General features: G+C 43.8%; 1 protein-coding gene across 6 annotated transcripts in view; it reads right to left on the bottom strand.

Annotated features, from left to right (window-relative positions):
- LOC135532568 (gamma-secretase-activating protein-like) overlaps positions 1 to 18,722 on the bottom strand; it is a 41,518-nt gene extending 22,796 nt beyond the window's left edge. For 3 of the 6 annotated variants that reach the window (XM_064960046.1, XM_064960048.1, XM_064960047.1), the window contains exons 1-22: positions 18,313 to 18,720; positions 18,102 to 18,172; positions 16,233 to 16,289; positions 15,947 to 16,016; positions 15,481 to 15,528; positions 14,871 to 14,959; positions 14,644 to 14,713; positions 14,433 to 14,482; positions 14,237 to 14,341; positions 13,333 to 13,389; positions 13,188 to 13,234; positions 12,962 to 13,051; positions 11,960 to 12,033; positions 11,730 to 11,813; positions 11,186 to 11,278; positions 9,637 to 9,778; positions 9,280 to 9,364; positions 7,083 to 7,152; positions 6,838 to 6,998; positions 6,240 to 6,374; positions 3,069 to 3,136; positions 1,915 to 1,946 (exon numbers count right to left, since the gene is read on the bottom strand). In XM_064960046.1, coding sequence (XP_064816118.1) covers positions 1,915 to 1,946; positions 3,069 to 3,136; positions 6,240 to 6,374; positions 6,838 to 6,998; positions 7,083 to 7,152; positions 9,280 to 9,364; positions 9,637 to 9,778; positions 11,186 to 11,278; positions 11,730 to 11,813; positions 11,960 to 12,033; positions 12,962 to 13,051; positions 13,188 to 13,234; positions 13,333 to 13,389; positions 14,237 to 14,341; positions 14,433 to 14,482; positions 14,644 to 14,713; positions 14,871 to 14,959; positions 15,481 to 15,528; positions 15,947 to 16,016; positions 16,233 to 16,289; positions 18,102 to 18,172; positions 18,313 to 18,400 — 1,786 coding nt within the window. In that variant the 5' untranslated portion in view covers positions 18,401 to 18,720. Of the gene's footprint in view, positions 1 to 1,914; positions 1,947 to 3,068; positions 3,137 to 6,239; positions 6,375 to 6,837; positions 6,999 to 7,082; positions 7,153 to 9,279; positions 9,365 to 9,636; positions 9,779 to 11,185; positions 11,279 to 11,729; positions 11,814 to 11,959; positions 12,034 to 12,961; positions 13,052 to 13,187; positions 13,235 to 13,332; positions 13,390 to 14,236; positions 14,342 to 14,432; positions 14,483 to 14,643; positions 14,714 to 14,870; positions 14,960 to 15,480; positions 15,529 to 15,946; positions 16,017 to 16,232; positions 16,290 to 18,101; positions 18,173 to 18,312 lie in introns of all 6 variants that reach the window. The other 3 variants (XM_064960051.1, XM_064960049.1, XM_064960050.1) reach the window with 3 other exon arrangements.
- Between the last annotated feature and the right edge of the window lie 7,717 nt (positions 18,723 to 26,439).

The following is a 26,439-nucleotide window of genomic DNA, read 5'->3' as shown; positions in this document are numbered from 1 at the left end:
TCCATGGTCTTCATTACAGAGGGACATCTCCATGGTCTTCATTACAGAGGGACATCTCCATGGTCTTTTCATTAGAGGGACATCTCCATGGTCTTTTCATTAGAGGGACATCTCCATGGTCTTCATTACAGAGGGACATCTCCATGGTCTTCATTACAGAGGGACATCTCCATGGTCTTCATTACAGAGGGACATCTCCATGGTCTTCATTACAGAGGGACATCTCCATGGATAAACTGAAACAATACAGTCAGAAGATGACAAGGACAATGAAGGGGGGAGAGGAAAAAGTCAACTTGCAGAGGGTAGTTTCTGTGAGTTCGGATATTGGTGTGGAGAATGATGAATGGTGGTCGGTATGGGAGAGAGTATGTACGGTTGAGAGACAGACAGAGAGACAGAGAGAGAGTGAGACAGAGCAAGAGCGAGAGAGCAGTGTGTGTGACAGAGAGTGAGGTTGTGTATTGTCCGTGTGTGGCCCATGGGAGGTTGAGGTAGAGCGATGTTCAATCTCGTGGTTGAGCCACATTTGCACTGGGGTCAGGAAGCAGTGAAGGAGAGGAGAAACAAGACAGGGAGAAAGAAGGAAAGCAAACGAGAGAGACGCCCTTCTCCTCCCATTCTTATATAACCATGTGGCATTCTTCCCCTCTTTTCCCTCTCTCTCCCTGAATGAGAAATCATCAACAACTGTGGGCTCCGAGAGCGATGTTCTCCAGTGGACTCAAGTATGTGACCCTGAAACTCAAGTTGGAGGATTTCATTAACTGAAGCAGAAGACATTTCCTGTCTGTAGTCAAGAGTAAATGAGCTCACGTTAACTGACCTGCCAGCATCTTAATATACCACTGTTATTCTAGGTATAATAATCACAATAACAGCTTCATAGCCAAAGGACCAATATCAAGGTCTAGAGAGGCAAGGTTTCTCACAATCCTAGAGACAAGGCTTCTCACATTCCTAGAGACAAGGTTTCTCACAATCCTAGAGACAAGGTTTCTCACAATCCTAGAGACAAGGTTTCTCACAATCCTAGAGACAAGGTTTCTCACATTCCTAGAGACAAGGTTTCTCACAATCCTAGAGACAAGGTTTCTCACATTCCTAGAGACAAGGTTTCTCACATTCCTAGAGACAAGGTTTCTCACATTCCTAGAGACAAGGTTTCTCACATTCCTAGAGACAAGGTTTCTCACATTCCTAGAGACAAGGTTTCTCACATTCCTAGAGACAAGGTTTCTCACATTCCTAGAGACAAGGTTTCTCACAATCCTAGAGACAAGGTTTCTCACATTCCTAGAGACAAGGTTTCTCACATTCCTAGAGACAAGGTTTCTCACAATCCTAGAGACAAGGTTTCTCACAATCCTAGAGACAAGGTTTCTCACATTCCTAGAGACAAGGTTTCTCACAATCCTAGAGACAAGGTTTCTCACATTCCTAGAGACAAGGTTTCTCACATTCCTAGAGACAAGGTTTCTCACATTCCTAGAGACAAGGTTTCTCACATTCCTAGAGACAAGGTTTCTCACAATCCTAGAGACAAGGTTTCTCACAATCCTAGAGACAAGGTTTCTCACATTCCTAGAGACAAGGTTTCTCACAATCCTAGAGACAAGGTTTCTCACAATCCTAGAGACAAGGTTTCTCACATTCCTAGAGACAAGGTTTCTCACAATCCTAGAGACAAGGTTTCTCACAATCCTAGAGACAAGGTTTCTCACAATCCTAGAGACAAGGTTTCTCACATTCCTAGAGACAAGGTTTCTCACATTCCTAGAGACAAGGTTTCTCACATTCCTAGAGACAAGGTTTCTCACATTCCTAGAGACAAGGTTTCTCACATTCCTAGAGATAAGGTTTCTTACAATCCTTCTATAAATTGATAGTGGCTTTTAGAATGTGACATCTTACCAAGATTCCAGCTGTCCACCTTCGACAGAACTCTGAAAATAACAGAGGAAATATCAGATGATATGACTTACTTGACTTTTAAGTGGAAACTGTGTCTGTGTGTACACAGTATCTCTACGCGTCTGTGTGTACACAGTATCTCTACGCGTCTGTGTGTACACAGTATCTCTACGCGTCTGTGTGTACACAGTATCTCTACGCGTCTGTGTGTACACAGTATCTCTACGCGTCTGTGTGTACACAGTATCTCTACGCGTCTGTGTGTACACAGTATCTCTACGCGTCTGTGTGTACACAGTATCTCTACGCGTCTGTGTGTACACAGTATCTCTACGCGTCTGTGTACACAGTATCTCTACGCGTCTGTGTGTACACAGTATCTCTACGCGTCTGTGTGTACACAGTATCTCTACGCGTCTGTGTGTACACAGTATCTCTACGCGTCTGTGTGTACACAGTATCTCTACGTGTCTGTGTGTATACAGTATCTCTATGTGTCTGTGTGTATACAGTATCTCTACGCGTCTGTGTGTATACAGTATCTCTACGTGTCTGTATGTTTGAGTGTTAATATCTATCAGTGTTATTGATCCCCGCGTTAATATCCATCAGTGTTATTGATCCCCGCGTTAATATCCATCAGTGTTATTGATCCCCGCGTTAATATCCATCAGTGTTATTGATCCCCGCGTTAATATCCATCAGTGTTATTGATCCCCGCGTTAATATCCATCAGTGTTATTGATCCCCGCGTTAATATCCATAAGTGTCATTGATCCCCGTGTTAATATCCATCAGTGTTATTGATCCCCGTGTTAATATCTATCAGTGTTATTGATCCCCGTGTTAATATCTATCAGTGTTATTGATCCCCGTGTTAATATCTATCAGTGTCATTGATCCCCGTGTTAATATCTATCAGTGTCATTGATCCCTGTGTTAATATCTATCAGTGTTATTGATCCCTGTGTTAATATCTATCAGTGTTATTGATCCCTGTGTTAATATCTATCAATGTCATTGATCCCTGTGAGTTTGTCTCCCTGTGCTTTCAATAGTCAAGTTCCCCCTGTACCCCACCAACACACTTCCTCCAACACACACAACATTCTGCAACACACAAGAGACCCTTCGCTCTTCGGTTCTCCACCTACTGTTTAGTGTTCTCCTCAATGTGACGTAGATAGTTAGAAGCCTTCTTGTTCTTTGACTTCTCTAACTTCTGGAACAGACAGAGGGAGGAACATGTTCTCTGACTTCTGGAACAGACAGAGGGAGGAACATGTTCTCTGACTTCTGGAACAGACAGAGGGAGGAACATGTTCTCTGACTTCTGGAACAGACAGAGTTTATTTTTTATTTTTTTTATTTTACCTTTATTTTACTAAGCAAGTCAGTTAAGAACAAATTCTTATTTTCAATGACGGCCTAGGAACAGTGGGTTAACTGCCTGTTCAGGGGCAGAACGGCAGATTTTGTACCTTGTCAGCTCGGGATTTGTACTTGCAACATGTTCTCTAACTTCTGGAACAGACAGAGGGAGGAACGTGTTCTCTAACTTCTGGAACAGACAGAGTGAATAACTTGTTCTCTAACTTCTGGAACAGACAGAGGGAGGAACGTGTTCTAACTTCTGGAACAGACAGAGGGAGGAACATGTTCTCTAACTTCTGGAACAGACAGAGGGAGGAACATGTTCTCTAACTTCTGGAACAGACAGAGTGAAGAACGTGTTCTCTAACTTCTGGAACAGACAGAGGGAGGAACATGTTCTCTAACTTCTGGAACAGACAGAGGGAGGAACATGTTCTCTAACTTCTGGAACAGACAGAGTGAGGAACGTGTTCTCTAACTTCTGGAACAGACAGAGTGAAGAACGTGTTCTCTAACTTCTGGAACAGACAGAGGGAGGAACATGTTCTCTGACTTCTGGAACAGAGAGTGAAGAAAGTGTTCTCTAACTTCTGGAACAGACAGAGGGAGGAACATGTTCTCTGACTTCTGGAACAGACAGAGTGAAGAAAGTGTTCTCTAACTTCCTCTTATGAAGGTATACTGTACTACATGTTGCATGTCCATGTTAGTCATTTAGCACATACAAGAGCAATTAGGGTTCATTGCCTTGCTCAAGAAAACATCAACAGATTCGTCTCAGGGATTTGAGCCAGCGACCTTTCGGTTACTGACCCAACGCTCTTAAACGCTAGGCTACCTGTTGAAGTGGTTCTATAAGGGAATATGTCAGGAATTGGAAGTGATGAATGTTTTCATACTGTCCTACTGCTGGCTGCAGTGTAAAGAGTAGGATCAGAGAGAGAGACCATGGTTCCATACTGTCCTACTGCTAGCTGCAGTGTAAAGCTTAAGATCAGAGAGAGACCATGGTTCCATACTGTCCTACTGCTGGCTGCAGTGTAAAGCTTAGGATCAGAGAGAGAGACCATGGTTCCATACTGTCATACTGCAGTGTAAAGCTTGGGATCAGAGAGAGAGACCATGGTTCCATACTGTCCTACTGCTAGCTGCAGTGTAAAGCTTGGGATCAGAGAGAGACCATGGTTCCATACTGTCCTACTGCTGGCTGCAGTGTAAAGCGTAGGATCAGAGAGAGAGACCATGGTACCATACTGTCCTACTGCTAGCTGCAGTGTAAAGCTTAGGATCAGAGAGAGAGACCATGGTTCCATACTGTCCTACTGCTAGCTGCAGTGTAAAGCGTAGGATCAGAGAGAGAGACCATGGTTCCATACTGTCCTACTGCTAGCTGCAGTGTAAAGCTTGGGATCAGAGAGAGAGACCATGGTTCCATACTGTCCTACTGCTAGCTGCAGTGTAAAGAGTAGGATCAGAGAGAGAGACCATGGTTCCATACTGTCCTACTGCTAGCTGCAGTGTAAAGCTTGGGATCAGAGAGAGAGACCATGGTACCATACTGTCCTACTGCTAGCTGCAGTGTAAAGCTTAGGATCAGAGAGAGAGACCATGGTTCCATACTGTCCTACTGCTAGCTGCAGTGTAAAGAGTAGGATCAGAGAGAGAGACCATGGTTCCATACTGTCCTACTGCTGGCTGCAGTGTAAAGCGTAGGATCAGAGAGAGAGACCATGGTTCCATACTGTCCTACTGCTAGCTGCAGTGTAAAGCTTAGGATCAGAGAGAGAGACCATGGTTCCATACTGTCCTACTGCTAGCTGCAGTGTAAAGCTTGGGATCAGAGAGAGAGACCATGGTTCCATACTGTCCTACTGCTAGCTGCAGTGTAAAGCTTGGGATCAGAGAGAGACCATGGTTCCATACTGTCCTACTGCTAGCTGCAGTGTAAAGCTTGGGATCAGAGAGAGAGACCATGGTTCCATACTGTCCTACTGCTAGCTGCAGTGTAAAGCGTAGGATCAGAGAAAGAGACCATGGTTCCATACTGTCCTACTGCTAGCTGCAGTGTAAAGCTTGGGATCAGAGAGAGAGACCATGGTTCCATACTGTCCTACTGCTAGCTGCAGTGTAAAGCTTGGGATCAGAGAGAGAGACCATGTTTCCATACTGTCCTACTGCTAGCTGCAGTGTAAAGCTTGGGATCAGAGAGAGAGACCATGGTTCCATACTGTCCTACTGCTAGCTGCAGTGTAAAGCTTGGGATCAGAGAGAGAGACCATGGTTCCATACTGTCCTACTGCTAGCTGCAGTGTAAAGCGTAGGATCAGAGAGAGAGACCATGGTTCCATACTGTCCTACTGCTAGCTGCAGTGTAAAGCTTGGGATCAGAGAGAGAGACCATGGTTCCATACTGTCCTACTGCTAGCTGCAGTGTAAAGCTTGGGATCAGAGAGAGAGACCATGGTTCCATACTGTCCTACTGCTGGCTGCAGTGTAAAGCGTAGGATCAGAGAGACCATGGTTCCATACTGTCCTACTGCTAGCTGCAGTGTAAAGCTTGGGATCAGAGAGAGAGACCATGGTTCCATACTGTCCTACTGTTAGCTGCAGTGTAAAGCTTGGGATCAGAGAGAGACCATGGTTCCATACTGTCCTACTGCTAGCTGCAGTGTAAAGCTTGGGATCAGAGAGAGAGACCATGGTTCCATACTGTCCTACTGCTTAGCTGCAGTGTAAAGCTTGGGATCAGAGAGAGAGACCATGGTTCCTGTGGTGCACTGAGCTCCCAGAGATAATCTATATTCCAGTCTCTCTGTGTGAACTCACCAGGGTAGCGAGCAGCTTGGTCCAGTCTGGCAGACTGTGAGAGGTTCTGGATCTGCAGTTTGATCCTCTAATATGTGTGAACTCACCAATGCTGCTACATATTTCTAGGTCTGAACAGAACTCACCAGGGTAGTGAGCAGCTTGGTCCAGTCTGGCAGGTTCTGAGATGCTCTGTATCGTGGGTTTGGAACCGCCTCAAAGTACTTCATCTTTTCTGTGCTCCACTGCAGCTCTTCCCAATAACCCTGGAGACTCCTGGCCTGCAGCCAAACATCACCAAACATCTAGTAAACACCAGATGTTTACTACTTTTACAGTTTGTGCAAATTAAGTCCATTTGTTATGGTCATCTTGAGACCTCCTTGGAAACTAAATGATTTATGGCACGGTGTTCATACTACATAACATTAAATGAAATGCACTTGATTGTAACAAATGGTTCATGTTTTGCCTTTAATTAAAGACAGCCTCCATCTACAGAATAATCACTGGGTATTTCATTGTAAATAGCCCAGTTTATATAATATTATTACGTCCTTACTTTCAACACAACTCTTCTTCATTTAATTCATTAGATATGCATTCTTTATCTGTTACTGAGCACTGGATCTGCTTCCCACTCTTGTCTGCCCCCTAGTGTCTAACCTGGAAATAAATCACTAAATATTACACACGTGACTGATCAGGTAGTTGAATAGCTCGAGTGGGTGAAAGACATCTTACCTTTCCTTTGAACACTGGTTCAGCATGGAGCTCTGTGGTGCAGGTGACACCGGGGACCTGGTCTAGAGCCTCAGGTACCTTCTTCTTCTCAAACACAGAGGAGTAGGGTAGGACTTCATCCAGACTGAGACACTTCTTATAGATGATCCTGTACAGTGACGCTGTCGTTGAAGGGAGACGATGAGTCTTCCATAAAACACCACAAAAATAGATTTTAAAACGATGATAAGTCTTGTTCCACTTACCCAGAATAAATTCCTGAATTTGATCGAAGGTGTCGAACGGCATGACATTGTCACAGATCCAATCTATGATCTGCAGAGAAAACACATGAAGTAACAGCAGTGCTATGCTATGTAACAACATCTTGGTAGTGTTACTATAGTAACTCCAGTGTTACCACACATGCATGAAGCCATGTTATGTAAAGGGTTTCCACAGAGTGGATGAAACCACAGCAGCCTCGTCCTCCCGGACCTCTAAAACGGGTTACCTCTCTAACTGTGTTGTCATGGCCACAGAGACACCGTTTAGAACAAGTACTGCAGATGGAGATTTCAAGTGCAGCACTTTCTCTATTATAAACAACCTGACTCATGGTCAACATCCAGTCCTAAACTTCTCCCTCCAAAACGTCTCTCTTTCACTCTTCAAAGGGGGCAACACTCTAGACAAACTGCTACAGACCTATATCTATCCTACCCTGCCTTTCTAAGGTCTGCAAAAGCCAAGTTAACAAACAGATCACCGACCATTTCGATTCCCACCGTACCTTCTCCGCTATGCAATCTGGTTTCAGAGCTGGTCGTGGGTGCACCTCAGCCACACTCAAGGTCCTAAATGATATCATAACCGCCATCGATAAGAGACAATACTGTGCAGCTGTATTCATCGACCTGGCCAAGGCTTTCGACTCTGTCAATCACCACATTCTTATCGGCAGAGTCAGCAGCCTTGGTTTCTCAAATGATTGCCTCGCCTGGTTCACCAATTACTTCTCTGATAGAGTTCAGTGTGTCAAATCGGACAGCCTGTTGTCCGGACCTCTGGCAGTCCGGACAATGGGGGTGCCACAGGGTTCAATTCTCGGGCCGACTTTCTTCTCTGTATACATCAATGATGTCGCTCTTGCTGCTGGTGATTCTCTGATCCACCTCTACGCAGACGACACCATTCTGTATACTTCTGGCCCTTCTTTGGACACTGTGTTAACAACCCTCCAGACGAGCTTCAATGCCATACAACTCTCCTTCCGTGGCCTCCAACTGCTTTTAAATACAAGTAAAACTAAATGCATGCTCTTCAACCGATCGCTACCCGCACCTGCCCAACATCACTACTCTGGACGGCTCTGACTTAGAATACGTGAACAACTACAAATACTTAGGTGTCTGGTTAGACTGTAAACTCTCCTTCCAGACCCATATCAAACATCTCCAATCCAAAGTTAAATCTAGAATTGGCTTCGTATTTTGCAACAAAGCATCCTTCACTCATGCTGCCAAACATACCCTAGTAAAACTGACCATCCTACCAATCCTCGACTTCGGCGTTGTCATTTACAAAATAGCCTCCAATACCCTACTCAACAAATTGGATGCAGTCTATCACAGTGCAATCCGTTTTGTCACCAAAGCCCCATATACTACCCACCATTGCGACCTGTACTCTCTCGTTGGCTGGCCCTCGCTTCACTCTCGTCGGCAAACCCACTGAATCCATGTCATCTACAAGACCCTGCTAGGTAAAGTCCCCCCTTATCTCAGCTCGCTGGTCACCATAGCATTTCCCACCTGTAGCACACGCTCCAGCAGGTATATCTCTCTAGTCACCCCCAAAACCAATTCTTTCTTTGGCCGCCTCTCCTTCCAGTTCTCTGCTGCCAATGACTGGAACGAACTGCAAAAATCACTGAAGCTGGAGATCATATCTCCCTCACTAACTTTACGCTCCAGCTGTCAGAGCAGCTCACAGATCACTGCACCTGTACATAGCCCATCTGTAAATAGCCCATCCAACTACCTCATCCCCATACTGTTATTTATTTATTTTGATCCTTTGCACCCCAGTATCTCTACTTGCACATTCATCATCTGCACATCTATCACTCCAGTGTTTAATTGCTATATTGTAATTACTTCGCCACTATGGCCTATTTATTGCCTTACCTCCCTTATCTTACCTCATTTGCACACACTGTATATAGACTTTTTCTCTATTGTGTTATTGACTGTATGTTTATTCCATGTGTAACTCTGTGTTGTTGTTTGTGTCGCACTGCTTTTCTTTATCTTGGCCAGGTTGCAGTTGTAAATGAGAACTCAACTAGACTACCTGGATAAATAAAGGTTAAATATATATATTTTAAACACACTGTGTCTCTCTTGCTCTCTCTCCCTCTCTGAACAAAGTGTTCTCGTGGGTTTTGCTTGCATCTCCTACCTTCAGTTCTAGTGCAGCGTTGGGTCCCATGTAGAGCAGCAGACAGTGCAGGGCAGCCAGGCGTTGAGCGTCAGGTCTCCTGTGGCTACAGCACAGAGCATAAGACATCATGAATACGACATAAACAGAGGAGTGTACCATCACTATAACACTCAATGCTCCAGTACCTTCTACATGCAGTAAGCACGAAATACACACTCAAGACCATTTTCCATTCAACAATGGATTGAGCTATATTGTATTCTATGTTATTCTATTCTATATCATTCTATTACATTCTACTCCATTCCATTCTACTCCATTCCATTCTAGTCCATTCTATTCTATTCTATTCTATTCTATTCGAGTCCATTCTACCTGCAGTGCAGTAGGTCCATGAGGAAGGAGGGGTTGAGGTCTACAGTGTACATCCTGCCTGTGTTCAGGTCCAGCAGAGAGGACTCGGGTAGAGACAACACCACACTGTCTGATCCCAACACACCCAGCTCTGCATCAACACCTGTAACACAGTTACACTGGGGCCATCATCAACACTGTTACACTGGGGCCATCATCAACACAGTTATACTGGGGCCATCATCAACACAGTTACACTGGGGCCATCATCAACACAGTTACACTGGGGCCATCATCAACACAGTTACACTGGGGCCATCATCAACACAGTTACACTGGGGCCATCATCAACACCTGTAACACAGTTACACTGGGGCCATCATCAACACAGTTATACTGGGGCCATCATCAACACTGTTACACTGGGGCCATCATCAACACAGTTACACTGGGGCCATCATCAACACAGTTACACTGGGGCCATCATCAACACAGTTACACTGGGGCCATCATCAACACCTGCAACACAGTTACACTGGGGCCATCATCAACACCTGTAACACAGTTACACTGGGGCCATCATCAACACCTGTAACACAGTTACACTGGGGCCATCATCAACACCTGTAACACAGTTACACTGGGGCCATCATCAACACAGTTACACTGGGGCCATCATCAACACCTGTAACACAGTTACACTGGGGCCATCATCAACACCTGTAACACAGTTACACTGGGCCATCATCAACACAGTTACACTGGGGCCATCATCAACACAGTTATACTGGGGCCATCATCAACACCTGCAACACAGTTACACTGGGGCCATCATCAACACAGTTACACTGGGGCCATCATCAACAGTTACTCTGGGGCCATCATCAACACAGTTATACTGGGGCCATCATCAACACAGTTACACTGGGGCCATCATCAACACTGTTACACTGGGGCCATCATCAACACTGTTACACTGGGGCCATCATCAACACAGTTACACTGGGGCCATCATCAAAACAGTTACACTGGGGCCATCATCAACACAGTTACACTGGGGCCATCATCAACACAGTTACACTGGGGCCATCATCAACAGTTACTCTGGGGCCATCATCAACACAGTTATACTGGGGCCATCATCAACACAGTTATACTGGGGCCATCATCAACACTGTTACACTGGGGCCATCATCAACACTGTTACACTGGGGCCATCATCAACACAGTTACACTGGGGCCATCATCAACACAGTTACACTGGGGCCATCATCAACACAGTTACACTGGGGCCATCATCAACACAGTTACACTGGGGCCATCATCAACACCTGCAACACAGTTACACTGAGGCCAGTTTAACAAACACACACTTGGGCTGCATCTGAAATGACTCCCTATTCCTCATATAGTCCACTTCTGTCGGTAACCAGGGTCGTGTTCATAGACACGTAATGGAGTGAAACAAAGAGGTGTCTCAACCGTAAAAATAAAAACTCTATTTCCTTTTCCATTGCAAAACAATTGGCTACGGTGTGTCCTGATGAACATGCCCCAGGTCGAGCCTTACCTGAGAGGAAGAGGCTGTGGCAGAGCAGCTCCTGTTGCCTGGTGTTGATGCAGTGCAGGAAGTGACCAGACAGGTAGACTACCACATAGTAACCTGGGCAGAGAACAGCAGGCTTGTCTACATTTATTCATCAGCTATCTTGGACTGATCTCAAATGTTTTTGGTTGGTTTATTTGTTTGTTCTCTTATGTAAATGTCTACTGTACAATAATAATAAACATCCTATCACAAATAACTCCTAAAACCACTTCCTCAGTCCCAAGTAGAAGTAGCACTATCAGGGGCTGTGATAGGATGGATGGGTTGTCTGGGAGTGTTCCAGTAGGTTCTGAAGGGGCTGTGATAGGATGGATGGGCTGTGTGAGAGTGTTCCAGTAGGTTCTGAAGGGGCTGTGATAGGATGGATGGGCTGTGTGAGAGTGTTCCAGTAGGTTCTGAAGGGGCTGTGATAGGATGGATGGGCTGTGTGAGAGTGTTCCAGCAGGTTCTGAAGGGGCTGTGACAGGATGGACGGGACATCTGTGAGACAGATGTATTGACTGACCTATAGGGATGAAGAGAGGGAGGAGATCTGTACTACATGGACTAGGGGTGCCATCCAGAGCCACTGAGAACGTTTTACTGCAGCCTGTAGAGGGCAAAGAGGCTCTGGTAGATTACAATGTACAACTTGAAACTTAGAAGAATTTAGGATTTTCTCTGACGGAACTGAATTAGTCATTTGTGAATAATGTATGGAACCAATGCAACATGGTAAGACGTATAATACTGAACCTCTGTGCACCAGGACTATGGTGTATGTGATCTCCTGGTTGACACAAGCAGGCTGGCTGTAACACACACACATACTCCCTGCAATCAACAGTAAGGAGCAGGTATTAAAACAACCAATTACACTCTAACAACAGATTAATACAAAGAAGAAGAAGAAGCTAAACCAGAAGAAGAAGTAGAAGCAGAGCCAGAAGAAGAAATAGAAGAAGCAGAACCAGAAGAAGCAGAAGAAGAAAAAGCAGAAGAAGCAGAAGAAGAAGCAGAACCAGAAGAAGCAGAAGAACAAGCAGAAGCAGAATCAGAAGAACCAGAAGAACCAGAAGCAGAAGAAAAAGCAGAAGAAGCAGAAGAAAAAGCAGAAGAACCAGAAGAAGAAGCAGAAGAACCAGAAGAAGAAGCAGAAGAAGAAGCAGAAGAACCAGAAGAAGAAGCAGAAGAACCAGAAGAAGAACCAGAAGAAGAAGCAGAAGAACCAGAAGAAGAAGCAGAACCAGAAGAAGAAGCAGAAGAATTTTAACAATGTGGTATTGATTGGGGTCTTATTAAAAGCAACAGTGTTTCATTGGTTGAATCTTGAATGTCATTTGGAATAAGTAGCACAATGAAGTGATTATGATCCTGGCCCTGGGCCGTCGTCAACCATCTTTAGATTTGATAGGCCTTTCAAAGAGACACAAATTATTTTTACGATTGAGAAGCCTGCAGCATTTCCAATTGTGCAGCTTGACTAATGCAATCTTGAGAATTGAGAAGTTGTATTAAATCTGGGCTTTGTGAAGGGAGTGTGATTGTGCTGGTGGTGGACTGAACTGTCCATTGATCAAGGAGTGACACAGTTCATCTAGATCACAGTAGCTACAGCACTTACCCTCTGTTTCCATTCACGTCCCATGTCAAACAAAAAGTAACGACAAACTTAATGAAAGAGGAATGTTCTCCGAGCATAGAACATTATCAACACAGTACAGTATGGAGGTGAATCAGTTTACGTTCAACCAAAACCTGCCTGTGTTATTGGTGATCACCACCATCCTCATCTCCTCCCGTTCCTGCTGCGTCTCTTGGTGATGGTCAAAGCCCAGATTAACAAACCTAGGGGTCAAACACACAAGGAGTTATCCATACAGCATGACGAGAAATGGCTGAATATTGATGAAGTGTTTTCAGGAAATACACAGTTTAGCTGAAAAGTTATCTTATTTAATTCAATTTCACTTTTCATTCTTACCTCATACAGGTGAAAGGGTTAGAGGGCAACTCCAGTACAAGCTCAAACTGTCGGAAAGAGGGGGAAGCATTAAGAATCCGGACCTGAAATCAAACACTACCCATAAAGTGTTCATGATTAAATGATTTCTGCTGCTAAGTCTCACCAAGGTCTCACAGTCGCGGTCATGGCTGAATTGCACACATTTCAGCACAGCTTTTTCCTGACAGAGAAAGAAGGGAGGTCATTATTTCATTATCAGGAGGAATTTCTGCGTTCTTCTTCACAGTTCAAAAGGAACCGGTTAGTTTAAGGTGTTGTTGCCCAGGTCAGAGCCTACAGTGTGTTACCTACAGTACCGGTCAAAAGTTAGGACACACCTACTCATTCAAGGGTCTTTCTTCATTTTTAGTATTTTCTACATTGTAGAATAGTGAAGACATCAAAACTATGAAAATAACACATATGGAATCATGTAGTAACCAAATAAGTGTTAAACAAATCCAAATATAGTTTATATTTGAGATTCTTTAAAGTAGCCACCCTACTTTGGTTTGTGCTTAGTGGGACTATCATTTGTTTTTCAACAGGACAATGACCCAACACACTTCCAGGCTGGGTAAGTGCTATTTGACCAAGGAGAGGGATGAAGTGCTGCATCAGATGACCTAGTTCTCCACAATCACCCGACCTCAACCCAGTTGAGATGTTTTGGGATGGGTACGACCGCAGAATGAAGGAAAAGCAGCCAACAAGTGCTCGGTATATGTTGGAACTCCTTCAAGACTGTTGTAAAAGCATTCCAGGTGAAGCTGGTTGAGAGAATGCCAATAGTGCAAAGCTGTCATCAAGGCAAAGGCTGGCTACTTTGAAGAATCTAAAATATAAAATCTATTTAGATTTGTTTAAGAATATTTTGGTTACTACATGATTCCTTGTGTGTTATTTGATAGTGTTGATGTCTTCACTATTATTCTATAATGTAGAAAATAGTAAAAATAAAGAAAAACCCTTGAATGAGTAGGTGTGTCCAAACTTTTGACTGGTACTGTATATATGTGGTATGTTACCCTGTGTGTGAGGTAGAAGAGTCTCTGTGTCTGGCTGTCCCACTGGACCCAGCTGAACTCCTCTGCCACCCTGTCTCTGGCCAGGCACTCTGGGCTCAACATCACCTGTTAGAACATCAGTCAACCGGAAGTGATGTCACTACGGAACAGTTGCATTCCATTCCAGTTCTCTATAGTCTGTGACAGTGTTTCTTACCACTCTGTAACCCTCTTGTCTGACCAGCATCACATGGAGCTGCTCCACATCTAAAAGGTCAAAGGTCAAAGTTCAAAACCTAAACCCTGAAGGCCCAGTGGCCCTACCCTCCCAAAAACACAGAACAGTGTCATCTAATGTCTTTGTACTATCATAGTTAAAAGCTGTGACCCTCAGAGACTCCACACCACTTCACTTCCCAGATACTCACAGCCATCTTCTGCTACCAGCAGCAGGTGACTCTCCAGCACCGAGTCCCTCTCTGTGTCTGGATGGAGGAACTGTATGGAACCAAAGATGACTGGTTAACATTCTTTGTAGTAGAACCAGGTTATAGCACGTTGTTACATCAATGTAATAACAACCGAGGGGAAGCTTACTGTAATAGGTGTAACTGATAAGAGTACAGTAGAGTCCAAGTACAAAACAGCTCTATACCTGAACTCTGACCCGGCAGTCGACAGCCTTCAGGACCTTAGTGTTGTTAATGGGATGGATCTCAATGAGGAGGGTCAGACATTTTGAAACTAGGAGTAGACAATTGAAAGGTGTTATATATGGTAATGATTAACTTCCCTGACCTGAAACAGCAGAAAACTGCTTCAGTGCCTGCGCTGCCCTTGTGATCACTGCTACTCATTCAACACACACAGGTGACCGATATCGTGCGGCCTACAGCCAATAGTTGTGTACAGTTTGAACCTGTCGTGTAGAGTACACTTGAAACACTCAAAAACCTGTGGTGCATGTGTGGATAGATACTTCATAACATCCTGAATGTTACCCATCTGACTATTAGAGTTGTAGTGAATACAGCCACGGGTCTGTCTCCCTAAAGGCTCAGAGAACCAGAGGGAAACAGAGAGCTAGTTATCAGCAGGATATAGCTTACCACTTCCCTCTTCATGACATACTGTAGATTTACATGGTTTTCTGTCGAGTTGCATTTCTCTAATCTTCAGCTTCTGTGTTTGTTTGTCTGTATCAGAGTTGGGAGGTGTGTGTGTGTCAGTGTGTTTGTGGGGGTCGAGCCAAGGGAGACAGGTACCTGGTCTGAGGCGCTCCTCTGTTCTTGTCCTCTGTGCCAAACTGACCGCTAAAAATTAGATTAAAAGACAAGTATGTGAGTTGATGTGGGTTCAGTGACGTGACTTCAATACAATGGCTCTTGGCTGTCGGCTCAGTCACAAGACATTGTTCCTCTCTCGTGATGATAAGGTTCTCCCACGGGGTGATCACAATCTTGGACTGGAAATGTCAGTCGGCTGTATGTAGGAAAACCTGTATCTAGTCTAACACTGACACACTAGGGGAGGAGACACTGGCTCAACACTTCAGTGAGGATCCTTGTTTCACTGTCTGTGTGTCTTTGTACTACGCATGTGTGTCACATAGAATTAGAAAAGTATGGATTCTAGAGTTTTATCTGTTCTACACCATAGAATTCAATAGAACAATTAATGTATCTCTATGTTCTACACATTATATTTCTTAGTCCATGAACAGGTCCTTACCCAGCAGAGTCTCCTCCTTATTCAGAGAACAGCTGCTGACACACACCTGCTTGTCAAATGTGTAGAGGAGCTGTGAAGAGAGGGGAGAGGGGTAAGGGGACAGGGGTTAGGGGACAGAGGACAGGGGTTAGGGCCCATGATGAACACTACAAACAGCTGGTGGTGATCAGGCAGTGTACTAGGAGTAACCTCACATTCCATTAAGACTATGGACTGGCATATATACACACTCACTCACAGTCAAACACACACAGTCACACACACACCCACACAGAGGAAGCTCTACCTTATTCTGTCTGGTATTGGGGTCGTATTTCCCGATCCTGGTGGTCCCGGTTTCCCCCTGAGAGATGAGAGGAGCAAAGCCATTACGGCTCATAATGACTGTGTGTGTGTGTGTGTGTGTGTGTGTGTGTGTGTGTGTGTGTGTGTGTGTGTGTGTGTGTGTGTAATGATCTATACTTATGCCCATGACATCTCAGCTGTCTATGTGGGGCTCAACACTCCCTCACAGTCTGAGGATACTTTATGAACAACTCTATGTTATAGAGAAACGGAATACCTCTTAACCAGTAGCTCTTAACCAGTATCTTATTCAGCTGCAGTGGTCTGTCATGAGTCTTTGGGCTTCTATTTGGAGCCTACGTCCCAGATCCCCATGGGCCCTGGTCAAAAGTGGTGCACTATAGGGTATAGGGTGCCATTGGGATGCTGCACTATAGGGTATAGGGTGTCATTGGGATGCTGCACTATAGGGTGCCATTGGGATGCTGCACTATAGGGTATAGGGTGCCATTGGGATGCTGCACTATAGGGTATAGGGTGCCATTGGGATGCTGCACTATAGGGTGCCATTGGGATGCTGCACTATAGGGTATAGGGTGCCATTGGGATGCTGCACTATAGGGTATAGGGTGTCATTGGGATGCTGCACTATAGGGTATAGGGTGCCATTGGGATGCTGCACTATAGGGTATAGGGTGCCATTGGGATGCTGCACTATAGGGTATAGGGTGTCATTGGGATGCTGCACTATAGGGTATAGGGTGCCATTGGGATGCTGCACTATAGGGTATAGGGTGTCATTGGGATGCTGCACTATAGGGTATAGGGTGTCATTGGGATGCTGCACTATAGGGTATAGGGTGCCATTGGGATGCTGCACTATAGGGTGCCATTGGGATGCTGCACTATAGGGTATAGGGTGTCATTGGGATGCTGCACTATAGGGTATAGGGTGCCATTGGGATGCTGCACTATAGGGTATAGGGTGCCATTGGGATGCTGCACTATAGGGTGTCATTGGGATGCTGCACTATAGGGTATAGGGTGTCATTGGGATGCTGCACTATAGGGTATAGGGTGCCATTGGGATGCTGCACTATAGGGTATAGGGTGCCATTGGGATGCTGCACTATAGGGTATAGGGTGCCATTGGGATGCTGCACTATAGGGTATAGGGTGCCATTGGGATGCTGCACTATAGGGTATAGGGTGCCATTGGGATGCTGAACTATAGGGAATAGGGTGCCATTGGGATGCTGCACTATAGGGTATAGGGTGCCATTGGGATGCTGCACTATAGAGTATAGGGTGCCATTGGGATGTTGCACTATAGAGTATAGGGTGCCATTGGGATGTTGCACTATAGGGAATAGGGTGCCATTGGGATGCTGCACTATAGGGTATAGGGTGCCATTGGGATGCTGCACTATAGGGTATAGGGTGCCATTGGGATGCTGCACTATAGGGTATAGGGTGCCATTGGGATGCTGCACTATAGAGTATAGGGTGCCATTGGGATGCTGCACTATAGGGTATAGGGTGCCATTGGGATGCTGCACTATAGAGTATAGGGTGCCATTGGGATGCTGCACTATAGGGAATAGGGTGCCATTGGGATGCTGCACTATAGGGTATAGGGTGCCATTGGGATGCTGCACTATAGGGAATAGGGTGCCATTGGGATGCTGCACTATAGAGTATAGGGTGCCATTGGGATGCTGCACTATAGGGTGCCATTGGGATGCACCCTAGACAGAGAGAATGTCCCCACCACTTCCTGAAGAGCACACTGTTGGTTATGTGTGGAACGTCACGCTTGACATACCCATTATAATGCTATGTGGACGCCCCTTGCCCAGTGTCCACTTACTTTCCAGGAGTAGAGGACTCCTCCATCCCTTTCAATGTTGAGGATCCGAGTGTCAACGATCCCTGAGTATTCTGTAGTAGAAAAAAATACATTTTGCCATTACATGTGTCACTACTATCATGGTATTTGTCACACATTGTCACCTTGTGCGTAAAGGCACAAAGTATACGTTTTGGATATCGGTCGAGCGATACAACCAGATAGCTCTTACCTTTGATTATTCCTACAGTCGCCTCTTTCTTAAATATACTTGACACCACATCCTGCTGCAAATCGAAAGTTGCGCTTAGTTGCAACATGTGTGCGGTTGACCTCCTCCACAACTTACTGATTTCCACTTCTATTATGCATCAAACACTTATGAAGAAATGTCTTCAATTAGAGCCTCTGCGATTTCACACTATCCGGAAGACGCCATGCCTATAGCCTGAAGTTACAACTTGACATACAATGCAGCATCATGTGATAGTTGTAAATAACGTTTTGATGATAGTCCAGTAGCCGTTTAAGCAGTGTTGAACGCACCGAAAATAAAGCAGAAGGCATAATTTGAAAGGGAATCACTTCCCTTGAGATCTGCAGCCATACAGTAATTTACTCAACTTCACACCGAACAATATTCACAGCTCGCTGTGCACTCTTCATAGAGCCCTCCCTCTCGGGTCAGACAGCGGAGAGGCCCGCTCTGATAGGCCGGACAAGCGATCACTCCGGTGGCTCAGAATATCTCACCGCCTTTGCTGCCTGCCTGGGCTGGGTGTCACCTGATTATGGACAACATAAAAAAAAATAAAAGAATGGAGGTGCTGTGCGACCACCAGAGGGTAAAACATAAACAAACACAGAAGGCTATTTATTTAACATTCACAACAGCCTCCTTTATCTTCGTTTTGCTATGTTGGTGTCTTTGTGTCCCTCATGCATTGTATCCTATTATTTATTTGATTTTTTATTGTACCTTTATTTAACTAGGCAAGTCAGTTAAGAACAAATTCTTATGTTCAATGACGGCCTAGGAACAGTGGGTTATCTACCTGTTCAAGGGCAGAATGACAGATTGTACCTTGTCAGCTCAGGGATTTGAACTTGCAACCTTTCGGTTACTAGTCCAACACTGTAACCCTGGGGCGGCTAAAAGGTTACCCCATTGACCATTCAATCTACTAGTTTTAGCGCTATGTAATACTACCTGACAATAAATTAGGCTAGTTATATCAGCACCGTCTCAAATTCCATTTTCATCAAATCTGCAACCGAGCTTTGTACCCACACGGTGGCGGAAGTGTATAGAAAACCTCATGCGAGCCGAACACTGTTCTGAATGAACCTACAGTAGCTTATTGTGCACCGCCCTATGGGACACCCAATCACGGCCGGTTGTGATACAGCCTGGATTCGAACCTGGGTGTCTGTAGTGACTCCTCTCTCTAGCACTTAGTATACATTTCAAATGGAAACGTGTGAAACTGCTCAGATTATAAGGTATTGCATCAGCTACAACTACTGAGATACCATCAACATGACTCTAGACACATTATAACTGAGATACCATCAACATGACTCTAGACACATTATAACTGTGTTACCATCAACATGACTCTAGACACATTATAACTGAGATACCATCAACATGACTCTAGACACATTATAACTGAGATACCATCAACATGACTCTAGACACATTATAACTGAGTTACCATCAACATGACTCTAGACACATTATAACTGAGTTACCATCAACATGACTCTAGACACATTATAACTGAGATACCATCAACATGACTCTAGACACATTATAACTGAGATACCATCAACATGACTCTAGACACATTATAACTGAGATACCATCAACATGACTCTAGACACATTATAACTGAGATACCATCAACATGACTCTAGACACATTATAACTGAGTTACCATCAACATGACTCTAGACACATTATAACTGAGATACCATCAACATGACTCTAGACACATTATAACTGAGATACCATCAACATGACTCTAGACACATTATAACTGAGATACCATCAACATGACTCTAGACACATTATAACTGAGATACCATCAACATGACTCTAGACACATTATAACTGAGATACCATCAACATGACTCTAGACACATTATAACTGAGATACCATCAACATGACTCTAGACACATTATAACTGAGATACCATCAACATGACTCTAGACACATTATAACTGAGATACCATCAACATGACTCTAGACACATCATAACTGAGTTACCATCAACATGACTCTAGACACATTATAACTGAGTTAACATCAACATGACTCTAGACACATTATAACTGAGATACCATCAACATGACTCTAGACACATTATACCTGAGTTAACATCAACATGACTCTAGACACATTATAACTGAGATACCATCAACATGACTCTAGACACATTATAACTGAGATACCATCAACATGACTCTAGACATATTATAACTGAGTTACCATCACCATGACTCTAGACACATTATAACTGAGATACCATCAACATGACTCTAGACACATTATAACTGAGATACCATCAACATGACTCTAGACACATTATAACTGTGTTACCATCAACATGACTCTAGACACATTATAACTGAGATACCATCAACATGACTCTAGACACATTATAACTGAGATACCATCAACATGACTCTAGACACATTATACCTGAGTTAACATCAACATGACTCTAGACACATTATAACTGAGATACCATCAACATGACTCTAGACACATTATACCTGAGTTAACATCAACATGACTCTAGACACATTATAACTGAGATACCATCAACATGACTCTAGACACATTATAACTGAGATACCATCAACATGACTCTAGACACATTATAACTGAGATACCATCAACATGACTCTAGACACATTATAACTGAGATACCATCAACATGACTCTAGACACATTATAACTGAGTTACCATCAACATGACTCTAGACACATTATAACTGAGATACCATCAACATGACTCTAGACACATTATAACTGAGATACCATCAACATGACTCTAGACACATTATAACTGTGTTACCATCAACATGACTCTAGACACATTATAACTGAGATACCATCAACATGACTCTAGACACATTATAACTGAGTTACCATCAACATGACTCTAGACACATTATAACCGAGATACCATCAACATGACTCTAGACACATTATAACTGAGATACCATCAACATGACTCTAGACACATTATAACTGAGTTACCATCAACATGACTCTAGACACATTATAACTGAGATACCATCAACATGACTCTAGACACATTATAACTGAGATACCATCAACATGACTCATATAATGTCCAATTATCTTACAGTAATTAACATCCTCTTCCTGGTGTATGGTGGACTTCCTGGGAGGTCCTAGAGACGGCCCTGGGAGTGTACATTGTGGTAGTTTCCTGTAGGCACAGGTCTAGGATCAGCTTGTGTACCTACAGTGTATAGAAGTGATGGTGAGTGTATCTACAATGGTCCGTACCTGCATTTGACATGACTCCATTCTATTGTTGAGCTGGTGTGACTCAGTAATGACTGGTACTCACTGTGCATGTGGGGAATGTTGGTTTTGTAGATTTTGTGAGTCAATGTCCTCATTAGGAGGGAATTGATTTGAATTGAACTATGACTGGACATACTGTCAGTGTGAGTTTCCTTCCCGCCAAGCCTTCATACCAGACCAGTGTGTTTCAGGCTTTGATACATCCCTGTCTGTATAAGGAATAGGGTGCCATTTAGGGAATAGGGTGCCATTTAGGGAATAGGGTGCCATTTAGGGAATAGGGTGCCATTTAGGAAATAGGCTGCCATTTAGGGAATAAGATGCCATTTAGGGAATAGGATGCCATTTAGGGAATAGGATGCCATTTAGGGAATAGGATGCCATTTAGGGAATATGATGCTATTAAGGGAATAGTGTCACGCCCTGGCCTTAGTATTTCGTGTTTTCTTTATTATTTTGGTCAGGGCAGGGTGTGACATGGGTATTTATGTGGTGTGTTTTGTCTAGGGGGTTTTTGTAGGTTATGCGATTGTGGTTTCGTGAAGTAGTCTAGGTAAGTCTATGGTTGCCTAGAGTGGTTCTCAATCAGAGGCAGGTGTTTATTGTTGTCTCTGATTGGGAACCATATTTAGGCAGCCATATTCTTTGAGTGTTTCGTGGGTGATTGTTCCTGTCTCTGTGTTTGTTGCACCAGATAAGGCTGTTTCGGTTTTTTCACGGTTATTGTTTTTGTATACTGTTTGCATTTTTCATCTTTTATTAAAGATGTTTATGAATAACCACGCGCATTTTGGTCCCCCTCCCTTTCGATAGAAGAAAACCGTAACAAATAGGATGCCATTTAGGGAATAGGATGCCATTTAGGGAATAGGATGCTCTTTAGGGAATATGGTGCTATTTAGGGAATATGGCTCCATTTAAGATGCAAACCTAGAACTGTACAGTTGTCATTCATAACATGCACTTGACCTTTCATTCAACCTCTGTTGAACGTTCTAAAAATATTGCTCAGTTTAATGAAAACCAAAATCTCCCGTCACTGCATTTCAAGCAGATGTGTGTTCACTGCTCATAGAAGACTAGAGAGACCAAAGTCTCCTCTGACCCAGAGACCAACACACCCCAGATGAGGTCGGTGATTCACAGCCTAACAACAGCTAACCCAGGGACAACACTGCTGCAGCCAACCAGACAGCACTTCCTGAAGACAGGATAGTCTAAAATGGCACCCTATTCCCTATATAGTGCACTACTTTTTGATTAGGGCCCTATGTGCCCTCTGGTCAAAAGTAGTGTACTATATAGGGATCGGGGTGCTATTTCAGACACACTGTGGGTCTGGATTGAGGCATGGCGGCACCCATGCCACCACACCATCGCCCTCCTCTCGACAGGGTGGGCACGTCGGGGTGGGGTAGGGGGGTGGGCACGTCTTTCTTTAGTTTGGGTTTTCAGTTCCATTATTGTTTGATGGATGGCCTGTTCCAGCTGGTTCTGTTCTGCCAGTGGGTTCTCATGTGTTTGTGTTTCTGTTCAGAACTGCGGTTCAGTCCGTGAGGGACTCTTCCCCCCGTGGTCCTGCAGGACCTTGGAAAAACACAGAATAACACACACATGGCTTACACGACACATGGCTCTCTCTCTCTCACACACACACACAGACACAGACACAGACACACACACACAGACACACACACACACACACACACACAGACACAGACACAGACACAGACATACACACACACACACACACACACAGACACAGACACAGACACACACACACAGACACAGACACACACACACACACACACACACAGACACACACACACACACACACACACACACACACACACACACACACACACACACACACACACACACACACAGAGATACACAAATGCACGCACAAATGGCTCACAAACACACACACAGATACATGCACACACAGGTCACAAACACACACACACAGATACACACACACACATTTCCACACACACAGCTCTCACACATACAGGCCGGGACAGCAATTATGTGGAGGTTCTAAATCTGACAGAGGGACCGACCGCCTCCATCTGGCTCTCAGCAGAATGGGAGAGACAGTCGTGGTGGACGGGACCCTGTTGTGTGTGTGTGTGTGTGTGTGTGTGTGTGTGTGTGTGTGTGTGTGTGTGTGTGTGTGTGTGTGTGTGTGAAAATCAGAGAGTTAAGAATGAAACAGACATATGATTTGGGACAGAGACAGGCAGCCTGGAGTCTGAGGGATTGATGTGGGTCACATAGAGGGTGTCACTATACACACACACACATGTAGCACCCAATGCCACATAAGCCACAGCACCCCTCCCATTACCCCTCTGTTTCTATTCTTTGTGTGGGTGAATATGGACTCCCATGCTGTTTCTATTCTTTGTGGGGGTGAATGTGGACTCCCATGCTGTTTCTATTATTTGTGTGGGTGAAAATGGACTCCCATGTTGTTTCTATTCTTTGTGTGGGTGAATATGGACTCCCAATGTTGTTTATATTCTTTGTGTGGGTGAATCTGGACTCCCATGTTGTCTCTGTTCTTTGTGTGGGTGAATATGGACTCCCAATGTTGTTTATATTCTTTGTGTGGGTGAATCTGGACTCCCATGTTGTCTCTGTTCTTTGTGTGGGTGAATATGGACTCCCATGTTGTTTCTGTTCTTTGTGTGGGTGAATATGGACTCCCATGTTGTCTCTGTTCTTTGTGTGGGTGAATATGGACTCCCATGTTGTTTCTGTTCTTTGTGTGGGTGAATATAGACTCCCAATGTTGTTTCTATTCTTTGTGTGGGTGAATATGGACTCCCATGTTGTTTCTGTTCTTTGTGTGGGTGAATAAGGACTCGCAATGTTGTTTCTATTCTTTGTGTGGGTGAATATGGACTCCCATGTTTTTTCTGTTCTTTGTGTGGGTGAATATGGACTCCCATGTTGTTTCTATTCTTTGTGTGGGTGAATATGGACTCCCATGTTGTTTCTATTCTTTGTGTGGGTGAATATGGACTCCCATGTTGTTTCTATTCTTTGTGTGGGTGAATATGGACTCCCATGTTGTCTCTGTTCTTTATGTGGTTGAATATGGCCTCCCATGTTGTTTCTATTCTTTGTGTGGGTGAATATGGACTCCCATGTTGTTTCAATTCTTTGTGTGGGTGAATATGGACTCGCATGTTGTTTCTATTCTTTGTGTGGGTGTATATGGACTCCCATGTTGTTTCTATTCTTTGTGTGGGTGTATATGGACTCCCATGTTGTTTCTATTCTTTGTGTGGGTGTATATGGACTCCCATGCTGTTTAGGTTTCCAAAATATGAACAAGAAAGGATTCTGTTCCAGAGGTCTCTGTCAACTCAAGGCACCTGGATTCAGTGAAGGGTTGGAGTGTTGCAGCCTATTCCGTCTCTTTGCTGACCGTTCTTCTATCTTTTCATAGTTCCAGAACCATTGATATTCCTACAGTCTTCTGTATCTGGTAGGGATATTATTTACAGAGAGCCCATACTGAACCCTATGTGTCTCTGCGTTGACACATTGAATGTCTTTATGTATTTACTGCAAGTATATTGTAATTGATGTGTATGTAGGTATAGTGTATATAGGTATAGTGTATATAGGTATAGTGTAATTGATGTGTATGTAGGTATAGTGTATTTGATGTGTATATAGGTCTAGTTTAATTGATGTGTATATAGGTAAGTGTATATAGGTATAGTGTATGTAGGTATAGTGTAATTGATGTTTATATAGGTATAGTGTATATAGGTCTAGTGTAATTGATGTGTATATAGGTATAGTGTAATTGATGTGTATATAGGTATAGTGTATATAGGTATAGTGTAATTGATGTGTATGTAGGTATAGTGTAATTGATGTGTATATAGGTATAGTGTATATAGGTATAGTGTAATTGATGTGTATGTAGGTATAGTGTAATTGATGTGTATATAGGTATATATAGGTATATAGCTATTCTTTGTGTGGGTGAATATGGACTCCCATGCTGTTTCTATTCTTTGTGTGGGTGAATATGGACTCCCATGCTGTTTCTATTCTTTGTGTGGGTGAATATGGACTCCCATGTTGTTTCTATTCTTTGTGTGGGTGAATATGGACTCCCATGTTGTTTCTATTCTTTGTGTGGGTGAATATGGACTCCCAATGTTGTTTATATTCTTTGTGTGTGTGAATCTGGACTCCCATGTTGTTTCTGTTCTTTGTGTGGGTGAATATAGACTCCCAATGTTGTTTCTATTCTTTGTGTGGGTGAATATGGACTCCCATGTTGTTTCTATTCTTTGTGTGGGTGTATATAGACTCCCAATGTTGTTTCTATTCTTTGTGTGGGTGTATATGGACTCCCATGTTGTTTCTATTCTTTGTGTGGGTGAATATGGACTCCCATGTTGTTTCTATTCTTTGTGTGGGTGAATATGGACTCGCATGTTGTTTCTGTTCTTTGTGTGGGTGAATATGGACTCCCATGCTGTTTCTATTCTTTGTGTGGGTGAATATGGACTCCCATGTTGTTTCTATTCTTTGTGTGGGTGAATATGGACTCCCATGCTGTTTCTATTCTTTGTGTGGGTGAATATGGACTCCCATGTTGTTTCTATTCTTTGTGTGGGTGAATATGGACTCCCATGTTGTTTCAATTCTTTGTGTGGGTGAATATGGACTCCCATGTTGTTTCTATTCTTTGTGTGGGTGTATATGGACTCCCATGCTGTTTAGGTTTCCAAAATATGAACAAGAAAGGATTCTGT

This window comes from Oncorhynchus masou, unplaced genomic scaffold, assembly GCF_036934945.1.
Source record: "Oncorhynchus masou masou isolate Uvic2021 unplaced genomic scaffold, UVic_Omas_1.1 unplaced_scaffold_1911, whole genome shotgun sequence".
In the NCBI taxonomy this organism is placed as follows: domain Eukaryota; kingdom Metazoa; phylum Chordata; class Actinopteri; order Salmoniformes; family Salmonidae; genus Oncorhynchus; species Oncorhynchus masou.
The sequence above is the reverse complement of the archived record's forward strand: the minus strand, read 5'-3'. Positions and strand labels throughout refer to the sequence as shown.